The sequence below is a fragment of the Bos indicus genome, chromosome 1 (genome assembly GCF_029378745.1).
Source record: "Bos indicus isolate NIAB-ARS_2022 breed Sahiwal x Tharparkar chromosome 1, NIAB-ARS_B.indTharparkar_mat_pri_1.0, whole genome shotgun sequence".
Lineage (NCBI taxonomy): Eukaryota > Metazoa > Chordata > Mammalia > Artiodactyla > Bovidae > Bos > Bos indicus.
Window position 1 is genome coordinate 95,771,756 of NC_091760.1, and position 20,416 is coordinate 95,792,171.

At 39.9% G+C, this 20,416-nt stretch overlaps 1 protein-coding gene across 6 annotated transcripts in view; it reads right to left on the reverse strand.

The window, feature by feature from the left end:
• FNDC3B (fibronectin type III domain containing 3B) overlaps nucleotides 1–20,416 on the reverse strand; it is a 358,595-nt gene that overhangs the window by 259,123 nt on the left and 79,056 nt on the right. For all 6 annotated transcript variants that reach the window (XM_019959536.2, XM_070803254.1, XM_019959543.2 and 3 more), the window contains exon 3: nucleotides 1,322–1,397. In XM_019959536.2, the coding sequence (XP_019815095.2) occupies nucleotides 1,322–1,397 (76 nt within the window). The remainder of the gene's footprint in view (nucleotides 1–1,321; nucleotides 1,398–20,416) is intronic.

The following is a 20,416-nucleotide window of genomic DNA, read 5'->3' on the forward strand; positions in this document are numbered from 1 at the left end:
GACCTTTGGGCAGATTTCAGTCTAACCAACAACCTAGTATTGAGCTCAATTACAGGCCAATTTACCATTTGTCCCATAATCCCAATCACTGCCAAAAAGCTATCACCAGAGTGCCCTCCAACACAGCAGTATCTAAGACTAACTCCAGATCTGGGTTGATCTTCTTACAGTAGAGCCTCATATGGATCAGAGTACCTATGTCTCTCTCTCTTTCCAAAGTGAATGACAGAGAAGAGGCACCAGTATTACACAAACCAGAAATTAACTGAAATGGCCTAGGAGCCGTCCTTAAAGAACTACATTCAAGGAGCCTCGCTATACCTGGAGTTTATTTAGATAAGATGCTGGAGAGCTGATGCAGTAGTGGAATAGCACTTTTGGAGATCTTAGGAGGGGTATCTCGCACACAGGAGAGACATGAATTTCTGAGGGCAGAGGGTGCACTGTGGTGGGCAGCCTTGTAAAGGGGCCCCCAGTGATTCCGGCCTGCTAGTATTCACATGCTGTGTAATCACTGTTCTCGAGCAGGTTAGACAGAGTACTCCCTCTTGCCCTGTAGTTGTTGCTATGATGAAGCCAGCGGTCATAATGTAAGCACCTCCATGGAGAGGCCACTTAGCAAGGAACAGACGGAAGCTGCCTGCCACTAGCCCACCAAAAACCCTAAACCCTGCCAACAATCACTTAGGCGAGCCGGGAAACAGACTGACACTCAGACATGCCTCATGGTGGACGGCAGCACTAGCCCACACTTGGATCTTAGCGTTTCCATAGGCCCAAAGCCACAGGACACAACTAAGCTGTACCTAAACTCCTGACCCACAGAAACTGTAGACAACCAATGCTGTATATACCTACCAAATTTGAGTAACCTGTTACTCAGTAATAAATAACTAAGAGATATTTAATATAGATTTTTACCTCTAAAAGCATCATTTGGGTAGCATCACAGTATGTATTTGAAACTTTCATCTAACTTGAAAAAGTATGTGCTATTCTATACTGGAATTTTAAGGTCTCTTAAAAATCTCTGGATTTTTCAGGGGACCAAATCCCATAATACATGAAGACAATGCAAACTTTCCCATGTTGATTTAATTCACTTAACAGTCAATTAATACTCAAGATATTTAACTGTGTCACTTATATATCACAGGCCCACTCAGCATTAAGGAGCCCCTATTAAAAGCAAAAAAAAAAAAAAATCCAAGATAAATTTTACTTCTAGAAAATCACATGCAGACTCAGAGATAAACTTTATTTCCATAAAATAATAAAGGAAATTTTTTTTTATTAGAAAGCTTACAAAAAACTTCCTTACCTTGAATGCACTGCAGTGTTCCATCCTCCGCTCTTATTGTGAAAGTCTCACCTGGATTAACTTGAACGAGAATAACCTGCCAAAATAACACATTAATTTCAATTTTTTTAATTTATTCTTATTTATTTATTTGGCTGTGCTGGATCTTAGTTGTGGCACGCAGGATCTTCAGTTGTGATATGTGGGATCTAGTTCCCTGACCAGGGATAGAATGCAGGTTCCCTGCATTGGGAACACTGAGTCTGAACCACTGGACCACCAGGGAAATCCCTAATTTTCAATTTAATACTAGAACATCTGGGGTTTTCTCAACAGTTTCATTACTAAATTTATGTACTAGACAAGAAATACATAGCACAGAATCTTGTATAAACATAAAACTTAGGAGATGTCTTAGATCTGGTTCAAATTTGATGGGGGATAAGTATATTCATTTGTATATAGCTAAGTGAATTCTCCTGTGTTATAACAATGGAAAGCAATTTATAAGAAAAATGTTTATGGGGAAAAAGTACCTATGTATAGGACCTGGAAATAGTAATGAACAGTATAAGTAGGACCTATCACACACACAAATCTTTAACTCTATTACCTAAATGTCTATTTTAGTCATATAACAGATATTTTGTTATCAGAAGACAACTTCCAAAAGACTAAATCACGCATGACATGGCAAAATATGTTCAAGAATCTCAGAATTTTAGTTCTAATCTCATTCAGTTAGTTTAGATAACAAAAGGGGAAAAATAATTAATCTATATCTAAATATAAATCAAAGGACATAATCCAAGTTTAAAAAACTGTTGTTAAAAATCATCAGGTACAAGATTAACACTATTAAAATAATGACTATATATTTCTAGAAAACAGAAGGATGTCAATGTCACATTCATATTGAAGTTCTGGGAGCAAGCCTGGTTCCTGCCTCAAAACCATCAAGCACACTGTTTCCTCTGTCTGCAATGCTTTCCCCTGCACTCCTTCATCTCTACCCTCTGCCCACCTTACTCATTCCTCCACCAGCCACCACCCATTTATCCTTGCCAGATTAAGGACTGGCATTTGACTCTCAGGACAGGACAGGTCTTGCACTATGGGTTCTCAAAAAACAAACAAAATGAAACTCAGCTCCTTCCTAAAATCTATAATTGCAATTAATTGTTGTTGTTGTCGTTCAGTCGCTAGGTCATGTCTGACTCTGCAACCCTATGGACTGTGGCACACCAGGCTTCCCTGTCCTTCACCATCTGCTGGAGTTTGCTCAAACTCATGTCCACTCAGTCAGTGATGCCTCCAACCTTCTCATCCTCTGAACCCCTTCTCTTCCCAGCTGCCCTCAATCTTTCCCAGCATCAGCATCTTTTCCAATGAGTCAGCTCTTTGCATCAGGTGACCAAAGAATTAGAGCTTCAGTATCAGTCCTTCCAATGACTATTCAGGATTGACTTCCTTTAGGATTGACTGGTTTGATCTCCTTGCTGTCCAAGGGACTCTCAAGAGTCTTTTCCAGCAGCAGAGTTCAAAAGCATCAATTCTTTGGAACTCAGCCTTCTTTATGGTCCAACTCTCACATCCATACATGACTACTGGAAAACCCATAGCTTTGACCACATGGAACTTTGTCGGCAATGTGCTATCTCTGCTTTTTAACACACTGTCTAGGTTTGTCATAGTTTTTCTTCCAAGAAGCAAACATCTTTTAATTTCATGACTGCAGTTACCATCCACAGTGATTTTTGAGCCCAAGAAAATAAAAGCTATCACTGTTTCCACTTTTTCCCCAACTATTTGCATGAAGTGATGGGACCAGATGCCATGATCTTCATTTTTTGAATGTTGAGTCTTAAGCCAGCTTTTTCACTCTCCTCTTTTACCTTTGTCAGAAGGTTCTTTAGTTCCTCTTCACTTTCTGCCATTAGGGTGGTAAAGGAATTACTTTTGTGTCTGTCTTTCCTTATAGAGCCTTAATCTAGGCTCTATAAGGGCAAGATCTGACACAGAGTAAGGGCTTGAGAAATATTTTTACTGAATGAATGAAAGTTATAAAACTTATGGAAAACCACTGCAACCATTACTTTGAGAAATTAAGCTTTCATAACATGCAATGTTAAAAGTCAACTTTATTTACTGTGGTGGTGGCGGTTTAGTGGCTCAGTCATGTCCGACTCTTTGCAACTCCATAGATTGTAGCCTGCCAGGCTCCTCTGTCCATGGGGATTCTCCAGGCAAGAATATTGGAGTGGGTTACCATTTCCTTCTCCAGGGGTTCTTCCTGACCCAGGGATAGAACCTATGTCTTCGCCTTGGCAGGCAGATTCTTTACCACTGGGCCACCTGGGCACCCCATATAGACCATAATTCATGTATTTTAAAAAACTATTTATTAAGATCAAAACCATTTTATCTTTAAAAGCTAAATCTTTAAAGTCTATGTATTTTGCTTATACTAATAATTCCAGGAAACACTGTTAGGATATTAAAACATTTTTAATCTGGAAATACATTAACTAGAAAAAACAAGACCATTCAAGGAAAAGCAGTACAAGTTTCATCCCTGGTGCTTCTTGTTATCTTGAATTATAATAGTTATTTCAAGGCAATTTATTTTTCCTGTACAGTAACTGTGTCAATAATTTTTCAGTCTTCAGCATTCAAATCCTCCCCAATGTACACACTGTGTGATTTTAAGAACTCAAAAGGAAATCCTTCCCAATCTCTATGGAGTGATTAAGACATTTTCATTGCTTTCTTGAAACTGAATTTTTAAAGTCATTCCTAACATGAAAATATTTTTGACTTAACTTTATTTCTATGTACACATAGAATATAACTCAACTACAGGGGAATAAAACAGTCCAAGAAAGAAAATTACCCATGTTTTTTTTTTTAAATCCTTAAACCAATTCTAACATCACTGTAACAGAGCAGAAGGCATCTGCTTTGTGTTTAAGCCTCTAGGGATAGGTCTATAAGATATGCCTGTCCAATTATTCAGGCAGGAAAAAAAAAAAATCAGTGAACACTAAGACTCTGACCCAGATATTCTTTGACAATCTTAAATGCATATACTCTCTTCCACTACACTCATAACTGTCAGACAATGTGTCCTAAATACTAGTTCTAAAAGTACAATTCACCAATATTATGGGAAGTCCCAGGCAAGAAAAGGGATATCTGAATTGAAACATGTTCCAGGTTCTATCACATTATCTGCTTATCATATTGCATGAAAAGTGTCTGCAGCAGTTTCTCTGCGGTCGCCGACACCGGGCCACATCTCATGGAGTGGCTTGGAGGCAGCCAGCCTCCAAAAGCCATTTATGCCTTCCCCTCGCTGCTCCCGGGAGGCCCATTCCTGAGCCCCACCCCATCTTTTCAGGGAGAAAGAGGATAGGTAAAGGGCTTTCACATATCCTATTAAAATATCTCTCTTCAAATGTTTAGTTTCTGTAATTTTCCCTGCTGCTGTGTTTCTATGGCAACCAGATTATAATCTACCAAGTTACCTCAGAAACCAGGCAAATCTCCTGTGTCCCAATATCAATTTTTCTTAGCAAGAGTGAAAGTCATTATTTGAGCAAACCATATTCATCTTGGCACCGAGATATTTTAAAAGAAAGCATTTTATTATACTGAAGCGGACTGACCACCATGCTGTTTTTGCTGTCAATAAAGGAGATATAAAAAACTTTTGACACACACCAGCCCAGTGATCTGTCCCTAACCAGAGACATGAATGAGATGGCAGCAGCAGGCCTTGCATTGTGCGGCCCTGAGGAGCATGAGTCACACCGGCAGGCTCCCTGGCACTTAACCTTTTGTATCGAACAAGTCACTCCGTCTGTCTCTTTTTCTGTCTCTCTCTCTCTCTCTCTCTCAATCTGTCTCTCCTCATCCCCCCCACCCTCCTTCCCTCCCTCCTCCTTTCTTTCTTTAGCCACAAAGCAGACATTACAGTTACAAGTTCTCTTAAATACAGAATGTGAAACATAACATCACTGTCCAAACCTCATCATTTTTTGCCCACTTAGTAAGCATTTCCTGCTTTTCCAAAATCAGCACTAAAACAAGTCATGCTGTATTCTGTGTCTTGTCAGAGGAGAAGGGGAAAAAAAGAAGATTTTTTTTTAACCACTGATAGATTTTTTTCCCCCAGAGATGTTAACATAGAGCCATGTTAATCAAAGACATATTTCAGGCTACTATTGTTTTGTCAGATCTGTTTCAAATCCGTTAGTGCTACAGGAACCAAGCAACCCAACATAACCAAAGGCAGTTCATTAAGGTTTACTGAAAAATAAGTGACCATTCTTCCAAAGTCTAAAGAAACAATACAACAAGAGGTAGAATTAACATAACTAAGCAAAAGGCTAAACACAGCATCCTGGGAAAGCTTCACCCAACAAGACAAGTGAAGCAGGTATAACATCTTTCTTTACAGGTATACATCTAAATAGAACTCTGTTTCTAACTCACCAGAAGAGCAAAAGGAAGGCTACTTTTGCGTTTTAAATTTTGGATGCCTGAAAAAAAAAAAAAAAAATTTGGATGCCTGATTAACCAGAAGATAATCTCCTGGAGACAAATTCCTAATTTTTGCCTCAAATAAAATACTACCAGGCACCCAACTAAATCATCACTGCCACGTATGTGTTCATCACAAAAGCTCCTGCTTGGACTGTAGTACTGACTGACCAAAGATGAAATGTTACATTTGCAGTATTTTCAAGAGTTAAATTCCATACCTAGTCAAGATATAAACAGTGCTAGGAAATCTCATTTCACTTTCAGAGCTTTTCCCACTTGCCACATCTGTGAGCTTGTCTTACTCTTAGCTATTTCATATATGCATGAACATTCTCGTTTAGAGCAGTTATGAATATCCAACAGACATCTTAAGAGAGAAAGGAGTATTACAACCTAAAAGCTGCAGATGAGTTCCAGGTTAAGGACAGATTCTATCCAGGAAGATCTAACAACTTAAAAAGTGACCTCTGACTCCAGGAAAGGAATAGTAGCACCTTTCTTCTGAACACACACACACACTTCAGATTCCCAAACTCCAAAAAAATCCTGGCAAGCTTCACCCAGGCTCTTTTGTTCCACCCAAAGCATCCATCATGACGCACAGTTGCGACTCTGGTCTCTGTGTCAAGGCCATAGCTGGCCTCCAGCAAAACTGAACAGTAGCATCATTTGATTTTTGAGTTCTGTCTCTTTTACGAAAAGCGAGATGATGAGCTGCAAATGACTGACAATCACCTTTGTGGTAATAACATACACAAAGAAAATGTCCCAGGATTTAAAACATGAGCAGTTAAACTGGAAGGTCCTAGAAGATAATAGGAAAGTACTGACTGACTCACCTGCTCGCATGTCAACCTGAAGCCTGAATCCAAAGCTGATAGGAAAAGAACATATAAGACCAGGGAACCTCCAAGGATACTTACATACTAGATCAAGGCAAAAGGACATCCAGACTTTAAAGATGGGGAAACAGGCTTAGAGAGGATAAGTAACTTGTCCAAAGTCACAGAACTAGAAACTGACAATCAGCACTGGAACCCAGCCCTGCCTGACCAAAATACATGCTTTTCTCTTCTACCACATAGCATCTCCTCCTCCTCCCCAACAAGTGTGGGTTTCACAGAGTCAGTTCTCTAGAGAGACGCTTCAATAAATGGCTACAAGGATAGAATGCATTTAACTGGATCAAAAGCATGTCCCCAATGACAGAGGACAAGTTCTCTTCTAGGAAATCTGTGCTCACTCCCTGAGGCAAAGCCTGTTACCCCCAACATGGCAGTTGGGTGGTAAGGACTCCATCCCTTAACAACAAACAGTTGCCTTTAAACTGGGCAAGATTTATTCTCATAAAGTCATTGTCAAGTCCTTGAATTCCCTTAGAAACCTAGGAGAAACCAATAAGCTATTTGATTATCACTGTCATTAGGTGCCATTTCTCATGACCTAATAGGCATAAGAAAAATAAAAGATTACTCCTGAAAGAGACTGGGTCTTAAGCTTCTATACTTCTCAAAAGTCACCCTTCATTAACAAAAAAGACAGGAATCCATGAATAGGTAACCAAGGAAAGAGAAGTTAGATGAACCAAGGAGAACATTTTAATGCACTGAAATCACACCAGTGTCTGCTGAAAATATATACACTTGACCTTGAACCCCCTGCACAGTGAAAAACATCTGCATATAACTTTACAGTTGACCCTCCACAACCTCTGATTCAACCAACTGCAGATGGTGTAGTACTGTGATATGTATTTAGGGTAGGAATATGCATAATATTGTATAATTTAAAATATTTTATAATATTTATAATAATAAATATAAGCAGATGTATGCAGTTCAAACCTGTTCTGTTCAAGGGTAAACTGTATATTCAAATGAGTTCAATAACTGCATTTCATGAAGTAAGTATCCCTAGAAGAATTACTACTCTGTAGTTTAGTCACTAAGCCATGTCCGACTCTTGTGACCCCATGGAATATAGCCTACCAGGCTCCTCAGTCCTCTGTCCATGGGATTTCCCAGGCAAGAATACTGGAGTGGGTTGACATCTCCTTCTTCAATTACTACTCTACTTCATCTTAATTCAGCAAATATTGATGAGTGCCCAGAATAGGTGAGGCATTCCATCAGGCCACAAAATAGAGACTCAGAACAACACAAAGTTCTCCCTACCTGGCAGGATGACAAATGGGAACTTGCATGGGATGGGAGTAAGGAATGACTTAAAACAAAACATTTACAGATAGCGATAAGGGCTTTAAAGAAAACAATGGCAGCTTGTAAGAAGTTATACATTTCTATTCCCTTTAAATGTGTTGTGCCCTGAATAAAGAGATTCTATTACTAAAAAAGCTGTTTGCCAAGAATAAAAATATAGCACTAACTTAGGTGTGAAAAATGCAGGATGTAATATAGATGGCCCAAACTATGTTCAAAGCCTCTTTTAAGACAGCCAAAAATGCCTGAGTCTAAAGTTTCAACTATAGGACTTTTCAGATAAAAGTAAAAAACAAAAAAGACCAAAAATATAAGTATAAGTGTAGCTTTTCCCCGGCTAAGAGTAACAGTCACCAAATACCCCTGGAGCAGCATTACATTTATTTAAACAAATCTTTTTCATTTTATTGATTCCTGGTAGCTCAGCTGGTAAAGAATCTGCCTGCAATGCAGGGGACTCCAGTTCAAATCCTGGGTCGGGAAGATCCGCTGGAGAATATATTTTCACAGAATTGTTGAGTACCCAAAAGATAATTCTTCCTGCTTTAGCTGAAATAATTATGTTCACTGAGAACAAAATTTGATTCCTGTCATCACCATTTCAGGGTCAATTCTTATTAAAAATATCCACCACATGAGGTAAAACCATTTCCTACCCCTCAATTCCATCCACGCACCCCGTATCTCCAAGCTGGGCTCTGGCCACACTGATGGGGAATCAGCAATTTGGACACTTTCCATCTGATGCGCTTTGCACACTAAATCTTGCATGTCATCCTGCATTTAGAGCCAGCTACCTCATGTCTGGTTTTTGGTTGGCCGACGCAGAGCAACGTGATCCACACTGACGTACCAACTGATGTCACACCCCTGGCTCAGATGGTAAAGAAGCTGCCTGTAATGTGGGAGACCCAGGTTTGATCCCTGGGTCCAGGAGATCCCCTGGAGAAGGGGATGGCAACCCAGTCCAGTATTCTTGCCTGGAAAATTTCACAGATGGAGGAGCCTGGCGGGCTACCATCCATGGGGCCATATGAGTGACTAACACCCTTCTCTGGTAAACCGTGCACTGAACCCCATAGACAGTTCCACTGCGGGAATCTCAAGGCTGCTGAAGAAACATATTTAACTGCCTACATTCCCAGTATTCTACCATTTTTAAAACTCATTTCAATGTTGGCCATGTCATTTATTGAACACTGTTCTTCCCCCACTAAGACATAATCAAGAAATAATGTGCCCATGAGGAATGTTCTCATTTCTATAACAGAAAATCAGTTCCCAATATTTTGTCTTTAAACAGTCTAGAGTTACCTTTTCTTATTACTATTAATACTATTGCCTTATATCTTATTCCAACATAAAATTAGAAATGAATACAAATATGTAATAGTCTACGGTTTTGGAAAGACTCTGAGTTAGAGACCTTAGCCTTTCCCTGCCTCTACACAGTACATTATCATCACTTATTCAGGCCATGCTTTTGTATTGATTAAACTTATGTAAAACAATACCTAATGTAATTATTGAAACCCTGATCATTCAACAAATATTTGCTGAATAGTTACTATGTACTAGGCACTTTATTAAGCACTAATGATTCTAAGATGAGAAAGATAAAAGCCGACCCCTATTTGTGTATTGCTGCAAAAGTAGAAAACACAATTAGCTGTTTAAAAAAAAAAACAAAACATGATTATTTGCTATCAAGCGCTCTGGAAACTGAAGAAGCCACCAAGACATCAGGAAAAGTTATAGTTGGAAGTGACACTTAAAGGGAAAATGAGAAGATAAGCCAAAGAACAATCACACAGCACAAGCACTGAGCGGTTCACTGCATTTAGAATTACAGTGTGCTAGAGAATTCCAATGCGGCTGTGAAGGCATAAGCAAGCAACAGAGGGGTAAAAGGTGAGACTGAAGAAGCAGGCCAGGCCCACCTCAGAAAAGTCTTTGTTTGCTCTGCTTGAAAGTCTGGACTTTATCCTGTGAGCAGAATTTTCCAGTAGGAAAGCAACACTGCTAAGTAACTATGATAGCAGTGAGAAACTCAAACATCTCTGAGATGGGAGACACTGGACCCACAGAGACCAGCACAGATATTAATTAAACATCCAACTGTGACATAATGCAGGGGTTACACAGTTCTAAGTAAGAGTTTTCAAAAATAATCAACAGTTTAACCTTTAAATATGACTATCCAGATCACAGGGTTCGCTGCTGAAGAGTGCTGCCCTCCCTGTCAACACCACGGTATCTCTGATTACAGAGGTGAAGTCATGGGCATGGCTCTCCCAGGCGTAACTACTTGATTTTTCCTACTTCCTGTCACTCTCTCTAATTCTGTTATCCAACTGTGATTCTGTCACTTCCATTTCCACCACTCCTAGCACTGATAACTGAGGGGCCTTCACAGCCTGTCCCTCTCGTGTCTCCACCTCTTCCTAGACTTTTTCTATCTCTTATTTCTTCCCTTTGGTTTCTTGCTCTAAAAAGCTAAACCCCAAAGCACTCATCAGGCAACCTAGCAGTCCTGTCCTTTACTTGAAGCCAGCTCATCAAGCCAACAGTGCTGCCCACCCGCTATGCTGCTGGCCGATTTGCTGATCAAAAGGGAAGGAGGACTAATAGGGTTTATTATTATTGGGATTATTGGGAAACAAATTTAATTACGAACCAAACGAGAATCATTACTTATTCTCAAGGGTTCCAAGTTAATCATATCCCCAAAACACCTGTTCTGATTCCTAGACTACCCCATTTCAGACTAGCTAATTCATTTTTTATATCTTTAAGCTCTACTTTGCCTTTTAGCATATCATACATACATTTAAAAAGTTTGATAAAATAAGGACTCAGAATTGCAGATAAGCGTAAAAAAAAAGGACACACAACATAAAACTTAATTATTAAATTTAAGATGAATTTTATTAGTTTTTTTAAGACTACAAAAAATAAGGAAGCAATACCACATACTTCTTCTACATGTTTGTCTTCCTGCCACAATACACGTTTAGGTAAAATTAGATGGGGTTCAGGCCAGACTTGTCTTCTAAGTAACACTATATACATGTACACTGGAGAAGGAAATGGCACCCCACCCCACTCCAGTACTCTTGCCTGGAAAATCCCATGCTTGGAGGAGCCTGGTAGGCTACAGTCCATGGGGTTGCAAAGAGTCGGACACGACGCAGAGACTTAACTCTACTATGTACATACCGAGTAGTTAAGTCACTTTGTGCTAATCTCATTTTACTTTCAATTCACTTTTTAACTAAGAGTTTAAAATCAATGAAGATACCAAAGATACACAGTGAGAAGAACAAATCAGACACATTGTAGCTGAGTCCCAGCTGTGCCAGACAGGGCACTTAACATTTCTAACCCCGCATTTCCTCCTCTGAAAAGACAGAACACCTATATTATGTGTGTGCTCTAAAGAAGAAAGCAACCCCCCAGCAGCCCTGGTAGAAAGCCTTATATATAGTATATGCTCAATAAATAATTGTTATTAATATTTCTTTCTCTTCAAATTTCTACCAGTGACATGACCTCTAAAGAGAAAGTCTGAAGAAAAAAAGTTTGCCACATCTGCCACATTTCATGTTCTCAATAAAATCTAAAACCAGCCAATTCTCACCTCTGACCAGATTTTCTGTTTGAGAAACATTCTGGCTTTCCTGAAAGGATCACCTCGCAGCTCATTCACATTTCAGTGTCTGTTCGGCTTCCGCAGATCCCAGCAACAATAGTGACTTTGGAATCCTTTCACAGTAGTTCTGAAATCTAAGCTCTTTATATCCACAAAATGCTGTGAATTACTTGGAACTGCTTCTAATTAAGATTATCACAAGGAAAGTCAGCAATAAAATGTAACAAAGTAACACCACAGTATGTGTCGATTGCCTATTAGGCACCCAGAACACCAGGAGAGGACCCTTTTCTGGGTCCTCTCAAAGCATGAAGGAAGAATTAAACCTGGCTGGCTTCTCTAAGAAGCATCAAGCGTCCGCCTTTTTCTGCCTTTTTAAACACTTAAGCAACTAGTTTGAAAGGTTATCCACCATTCAATCCAGGAAAACAGAATTATACAGCAGGATACTTAAGACCATTAAAAAGTTTAAAGACACTATCCAGACTGAAGATTTCAAGGCAAACAGACTTGAAAATGCTCTTCAAAAATGTACTGCTTTAAGATTTTCCTCTCTAGATTGTATTGCCAGAGCATCGTAAGCAACTGTTGGAAAGCCTGATGCACTTACACTCAGTCTTGGAAGAACCACATCCCTGAGTGCATCACATACCGACTTGCACAAATGAACAGATTATTCCGACTCTTCCCTCACTCTGCACCCAGTCCAAATTCAGGACTGACACTAGGCTATGCAGACAGCAAAGGAAAAATGTGACAACGATTTTCCAGCCAGCCCCTCCCTGCTCCTCGCACGCCCTCAGCACACACAAGCGCACAGCAGATTCTATGCACGTCTCTAACTCGGGCCAGTTTATGTACCATGACATCAGCGCAGTATAATGAGCCAAGTTTAAACTCCATCTGGGACAAATAACGTCCAGGCACACTGTGACTTCTTTTGTTTATATACACTGACTAAATATGTCTTGGTGGTAAATGAACTTAAGATTTATTTCCCAAGGCCTCCAAACAATATTCTACACCCCTGAAGCACCTCCCTGCCTCCAGTGCTCTTCCAAGGCTATGCGTAAGTGATTTTTAACAGAACACATGATTTTGAAACATATAATTAACATCTTGAGGAAAGTCAAAGTCCAAGCAGCCCTTCATCAATCTGAAACAAAGAAGAGGAACTCACTAGCAAAGGGGTGTGGTCTCACAGCACAAATGCTGCCTGACACCTAATTTTGTATTCCCCTGAGAACAAGAATGAGCAGAGGTGAGACACTTCAGAAATGCTCATAGAGTGATTTCTTTTTGAAGGATAAACTTAAATGATTTTTTTTTCAATTCTGGCATTACTTAAGAGAAATAATTATAAATTCAGAAATGAAACAAAAAATAATCTAATAGGTTCTAGTCTTATAATAAGTTTTCAGATTTCTTAAGACACAAAAACTGTGCCTCAGGGATGATGTAATTTTTGAATGGAAAAGAAAGGCGGAGTTTGGAAGGAAAAGAAGGCAGACAAAGGTCCTTTCCTTGTGCCCAGGCTTGACAAGCCCCTACCTTTTCTCTCTGGTCACCACCATCTCTCAGCAGGTGCTGATCCCAGAAGAAACTGCTCCCCTATGGCTAACCTCAGGGAAAGAACCATTCCCTAGGGAAAGAAAGGGAGCTACTCTGACGACCTGGGCCTGAAATGACTTCACCCCCACCTCTTCCTCCAAACTCAGTTGGTGCCTCAGGCTTCAGACACAGTCACTCCAGCTTGGTTTGCAATTCTGAGAAGCTCCACAGCCAGATTCACTGCCATCTTTCAGGGGTGATGTGAAGGAAATTTAAGGTAATAGCAGGAATACTCTTCTTCACAAGCCTTACAAATTACTACTATACAAAACCCAGTCCCGTGTCTCTCCTGACTGTTTACCTGAACAAAACAACGGAGATACACCTAAGTCCAAGCAATACCACCGTTCCTGGATGGTAGGACATAGGGGACTCAAATCCCAGTCCTGTGATTTGCCAGGTGCAAAGTACGTAACCTTTCTCATCTGTGGTTCTGTCTGTAAAAATGATTACCACCTTACAAGGTGTATGTTCACTGGAAGAAATAATATATAAAAGTGCTTGCTGCTGCTAAGTCGCTTCAGTCGTGTCCAACTCTGTGTGACCCCATAGACGGCAGCCCACCAGGCTCCCCCGTCCCTGGGATTCTCCAGGGAAGAACACTGGAGTGGGTTGCCATTTCCTTCTCCAATGTATGAAAGTGAAAAGTGAAAGTGAAGTCGTTCAGTCGTGTCCGACTCCTAGTGACCCCATGGACTTCAGCCCACCAGGCCCCTCCGTCCATGGGATTTTCCAGGCAAGAGTACTGGAGTGGGGTGCCATTGCTAGCACATCATAAGCCTCAAATAGTTACTATTCATTCCCTCTACCACACAGAGAACAAAAAAATGAAAATATCAAATGGAATTCTCTTGGGGAGTTCTCTGGCAGTCCAGTGGTTGGGATTCAGCAATTTCACTGCCATGGCCCGGGTTCAACCAGGCCGAGAAACTAAGATCACCAAGCCATATAGCACAGCAACCCCACCACCAAAAAGTAAGTCATTCTTTCCAATAATTTAACAAATAACCATGCAACTAAAAACTGAGCATAAAGTTGAGACAACAAACCTTCTGGTGATCAGCAAGTTTAAAAAGTAACGTTTAAGTTTGAAATAAATGCCAAAAACCTGTAGTCAGACCCTTGGCATTCTTTCAATGCCAAAAAAAATCTGACCTTTAATATATATTTTACATTGTTAAGACACATCTCTGGAATGTTACAAAACATGTTAGCCCACATTTCCCCCATGTTCTTAAAATAATGGTTGGAAAATGAACCACTGCCTCCCTGCAAAGCAAAAGCCTACACTGAGTATGCTGCTTCTCTTCAAGTCTCCCTAATGGAGGCTCCTTAAAGTCCCAAGGCAGCTTGAAGCAGCATGGGCAGGTGATAAAAAGTGGGAAGATTCTCAGTGCCTAACCCTGAGTAAACCACTTTAAAAACAAGAAAACAGAAAGTCTGAGAAGTAAACACCCATAGATGTGAATACCCATCTATTAAAGGGTGATGTCGTCCATTACTCAATTCCACTCTCAGTTGATTCCCTGGTCTTTAAAACAGATATTATTCACAGAGTATATATTAAGCCTAAGGTCTAATTTCTCAATGCAAACATTTTATGAAAAAATATGGATGCCATTCCTTTGTAATTCATATCCTATCTACATTTTACACTACACTTATCTTCTATCATGACTAAAGTTGCAAAATAAATGATAAAGAAACAGCCATTCTATAAGGATGCTTTTTATACAGCCCTTTTGCCAAGGTGATGAGAATTAAGATGGATTTTAAATAGATGTACTCTGTCAATGCAAAACAAATCAGAAAAGATAAATGAGCTGGATGACTCTGGCTAACTTGGCTACTAAACAACATCACTAACAAAAGCACGTGTATCACAGTTTTCCCCATGAACTAGAATGACAACTCGATATTCCAGTATACATGAAGACCGAAGAAACTTCTATCCAAGAACATGCTTCGGTGCGAATTTTTCTATCTACTTAGAATACATAAGAACATTTTAACAACTCCTAAAAATTAGAAGTCGTGAAACACAACTGGATAACACGTCCATTTCTCTACATCTAAGGTTTAGCTCAGAAGGATTGATTTCCACTTTTATAGAAACATAGCTGGCCCTTGAAAAATGCAGAGCTTAGGGGTACCAACCCTCCACAAAGTCAAAAATCCATCTGAAACTTATAGTCAGCCCTCTGCGTTCGCAGATCCTAGGTATCCTCAGTTGTACATCTGCAGACTTAACCAATGGTGGATGGTATAGTTCTATAATACTTACTACTGTAAAACATAAGTAAGTGTATAAGTGGATCTGTGAAGTTCAAATCTGTTATTCAAGGGTTAACCTGACACCCCAAAACAAAACCAAATAGCTCCTACTTTCTGCTCTCTCTGCTTAACTAGTTCCCTTGTTACTTGCAAAGCAGAAACCCTTGGCAAAGTAATTTTCTAAATGCAGATGTCCAAATGCACACCTCCTATACTGCAAGGGGCAAGGAATGGGCAAAAAAAAATGGATCCAGGTCAAAGTATTCTAGTTAATGGTTGTGCTAAGCACACACTGCACATAAAACAGACATCCTCTCAGCAGTGCTCTATCTGATGGTCACCTACTAAAGAAAAAGGCCCAGGGCTGAGAGGCAATACCAGTGTAGGCATGAACACTAAGGTGCCACTGAACTGCTTCCTCTGGCGGCCCACCATAGTTCAGCTTCAATTTACTATAACAGCAGAGCTGGCTGGAAGATTACTAAGGGGGGTACCTAGTTCTGGTCAATTCCAATTTAAATGTAATCTGAAGACAAGGAAGCCCCCAAATTAACCTAGATACAATACTAGGACGCTTCAGCAATGGGTTCCTTGGAAGGCTGTTTACTTTTTGCACCTGCATTTGGAATCTAGATATCACTGTTGCTAACTTATGCAGCTTGCTTCAGTATTGTCTGTGTGGAAACGTAATGTAGATAATTGCTATACAGTCACATTTTTAAGTCAATCATTTGGACCAGAAAAGATGAGTCTGCCAACATAAAAATGATATGTGCAAACATATGTCTTAACACATTCTGGAAGAGAACAGTCCCATCTTTTTTTCCTCCGTGTGTGTGTACATATATATATAATTTTTACTGTACTCTATCAATGGCTATCATATCACATCCAACATGACAAATATGCATTTTCAAAAAACAGGAATTTGAGGTTGGAACTCTATCAAATGTAGTTTTATTCAAAGAGAAAGTCAATATAGAAATGATTTAAATAAAAATGCTTCATCTAGGCAACACCAGGGAAATTTTACATTCAAAAAATTCTATTTTAATAAGTACCTATGGAAAATGCAATTTTTGGAGAAACTGTAAAAAATATTATAAACTCAAGTATTTGCATGTCTATCCATTTGAACGCTGATACCCTGCATCTGTGTTTAATGCCCCCTAACCAGTTTGTAAACAGTAAAACCAAGGCGCCTGGTCATTTCTTCTGCCCTTCCTATGCTTTGATGAGTGTTCAATATGGCACTGATTGGGGACTGTTCACTGAGAAGCAGAGGCCAAATAAAACAACATATGGGTCCAAAGTTGTAAGACATATAACTGAAATCCTTCTACATAGCTACATGAGCCAGAGTCCATACTACTTCATTTTACAAGTTATACAAGGAAAGGAGAAAACTAAGAGACTTAAAACCACTTCATCAGTATGATACAATGAGTGTGCCCGAAAAATCTTAAATAGTTTTGCTTTTAAAACCCTGTATGTGTGAGCACTCGAAACAATTACAAAGCTAAAAAAAAAAAATAACAGGTAAACAATTTCCAGGTTGCAAGTTCAGCTGACCACAGAGACCAGGCAAGTTTGGGAATTGAGTGAAGTGGACAAAGGGGGCTTACTCCCCATCCAAAGTGGGTGGCTGCTACTTTGGGTCCGTCAACTTTTGCCAAGTAGGACAACCAGCCCAGTTACCAGATCTTCTGGGTTTTTAAAAAACAGAAAGATCTAGAATTTTGTGTAGATCTTCCCATTTTTAAAGATTGGCACCTAATTATTTGTTAATCATAAGGCTTTTTTTCTTTTTTAATGCCTGTATGAAAAATGTAATAGGTAGCCAGTTTTTAAGCCCTGGTTTAGATGAATTAAACCTGTTCCTTTTGTTCATCCTGCATTCACTCTGAAGGACCTACTGAATGCTATCTCACTGAATGCGACCTCAGACGTCAGGTACAGCATGGCCAAGAGACAACCCTGCTCCTCTGGAGTTTAGAGTGCAACCAGACAGCCAAACACTGTTGAAAACAATCATAATGTTAAAACCACCATAAAATTTTAAATTGCTGTTATTTTGCAGTGCAACCTTGCCACGCCAGTGTTTTTCCTTAATCCTCTCCTTTTTGAAGGCAGCTCTATTTCTACCATTTGAAGGATACTGATTGTATCTTGTATCTTATTATTATTGCCTTTGGCTAATTAAATTCTGAAGTGTCTCTCAACCCAGACAGCTCAGAGCTGTCATAATTATATATCATATGTCATAATTATTGTGAGTGCCACATATAACACCCTCCTCTGCATGGCATCAACATTTTCCTTTATGAGACAGAGATTATACATAGGCTATGCCTTTTCAGAAGGCTTTGTAGTGAATGGAATTGGCAAACCTAAGGCAGAGAAGATTGTAAAATCAGACCACAGACCTGGAAAACTCAGACTTTTTTTTTTTTTTTTTTTTTACAGTTCAGAGGAAGCCCTCAGAAATGTGGCCAGCTGCCTGCACTGCTAGAAAGCACTTGGGTTAGGGGTGCTCATGGTCCTCACCTCCACAGAGTTGGAAATTGCGAGGGACAGAATCAAGAAGCCAGGAGTGGATCGCCAGACTGGATGCACAGAGGACACAGATTCTCTAGAAAGAATACTGAAGAGCAAAGTTTCCAGAAGAGAGATCCTAGAATGCATAGATACAGTTTGCTGGCGGGTCACTAATATCAGTTCTCCACTGATTATGCTAGCCCTACAGAGTATTCACATTTCACACCACAGAAACTGCTTACATGATATGCAAAGCTTGAATAACTTCCAGCATGATACCTCAGTTCAGGCTCAGCCTCCCCACAGACACTTTTCCTTGCTCGCCTATCCCGTTCCCCACCCCTCCCTGGACGCTCCCAAGACGCTGATACATTCTGCAACCCAAGCACTTCTCCCCTGGTCTACACATGTGTAAATACAGCCTTTTTCCTTTTTTTTGTAAACCACATTCTGCTCCCCAACTAGACTGCTCATTCCTTTAGGGCAAAAACGGTATCTTATTCAGCTTTGTGTCACCAACACCTAATACAGTCCTGCAGAGAAGACATACGATAGATGCTTATGCAGATGAACAAATCTGTTATTCAGTCACTCCTTAATTCAGTCATAAATCTTACCCTCTCACTCCTCCTTTCCACCCCAAATCTCAAAGAAGAGAGGCTGACAATCTTGACACGAGAGGCCTTGTAACTGTGAATAGTAGTGAGAACGTGAATGGCAGTTTGCAATAATAATTTTCTTTAAACATCTGCACAAGTTACACGTTCCTCATAGGCGGTGATGCTGAAGAGTCTGATCCAAAACTGCGCTTCCCCATGTTGGGTTTCCCAAGCCCAACATTTGAGCAGCCTAACTTTTTCTACCTGCCAGCTCAAGCCCCTGTCTCTAAATAGGGAGTATCACAAAATGAGATGTTATCTAATATTATTCAGCAATAATATTTTAATTGCAGTCCCATTCGCATTTGAATATCCTTTTCCTGGGCAAGGCTCCCAAAAGCCATTTATTCGTTTTTCTACACCATACTGACACTGATCCCCTTTCTGCGTCCCCCTGACACGGTGGCCGTCCGTATGTTTGAAGAGTAAACCTGTGTGGCGACAGGATCTGAACTACTGATGGCAAGAAGGGAGCTGTCCAGGGAAACGTTGTTAAGAAGATGTCAACCTGAACAGAAAAGGCCACTGGACTAGGAGGAGAAGAACATTTGATGCAGAAGACATGCTGATGACGAGCACCATCTGAACATGGAACATTTTAACATATTTAATGTGCTGTCTGGAAACGTGTACTCAAAAGAATGCGCTGGGGAAACTCTGGCTGCATATGCTGTCTGAGGGAAACAAAGGCTTTCAAAAAGAAGAAACCAAAGGGGGAAAAACCTCACTCCCAATGAAATGACATGCTAAATGCTGATCAACCAAAACGGGCAAAAGTCAAGACAATTGGACATGACTGAGGTAACTTGTCTTCCAGGGAATGCTTTGCCCTCTCACTCCTCCTTTCCACCCCAAATCTCAAAGAAGAGAGGCTGACAGTCTTGACATGAGAGGCCTTGTAACTGTGAGTAGTGTGTCCCAGAAAGTTTTCTGTTTACATTTAAGGAGATCTACTACCTGAAAAAGAGGCATGAAGAAGAAAAGGAAAAAAAAGCAAAAGATAAGAAATAAAAATGACAAAACATGCTCCAGGTGCTCTCTGTGTTCTGAATTCTTAGTTAGGACAAGGTGACATCTAACTCTATCCCCACCCCACTGCCCTAATAATACGTACATGACGAGTGTCACTAAGTATATAAAGTGGCATGTCGCCATCATGTAGGTCTGTCAGTGTCACAGATTACATAAGCAAATCAGTCAATTATATGTGAACACTCTGCTCATAGCCTAATGGTTTCTTTATTTACCTGTAGCTGCTGTAATTCTTAAGAGATTATTAAAATACTAAACCAACAAAACAAGTTGGAAATTGGGCTCATGTTCATCCTTTCATGCTCAAAACAAGCTGTTACTTCTTAAAATCTCCAAAATGTGCTGAAAGTTCATAACAAAGATAGGTGATACACTGTTAGGTTCTAAAATGTAATGTGTGAAATGCAATATTTTGACTACTGAAGGAAATTCACTGTAATTTATAAAGCCACACACAAAAACTCAGGTGGAAACCTAAGCTTTACAACTCAAGAATAATATGTGGTTAGGCATATTAAGGGAAGTAAACTTTATTTAGCTACGCTGATCTATTTAGAGGTAGAAGAAATTACAGTGAGACAAG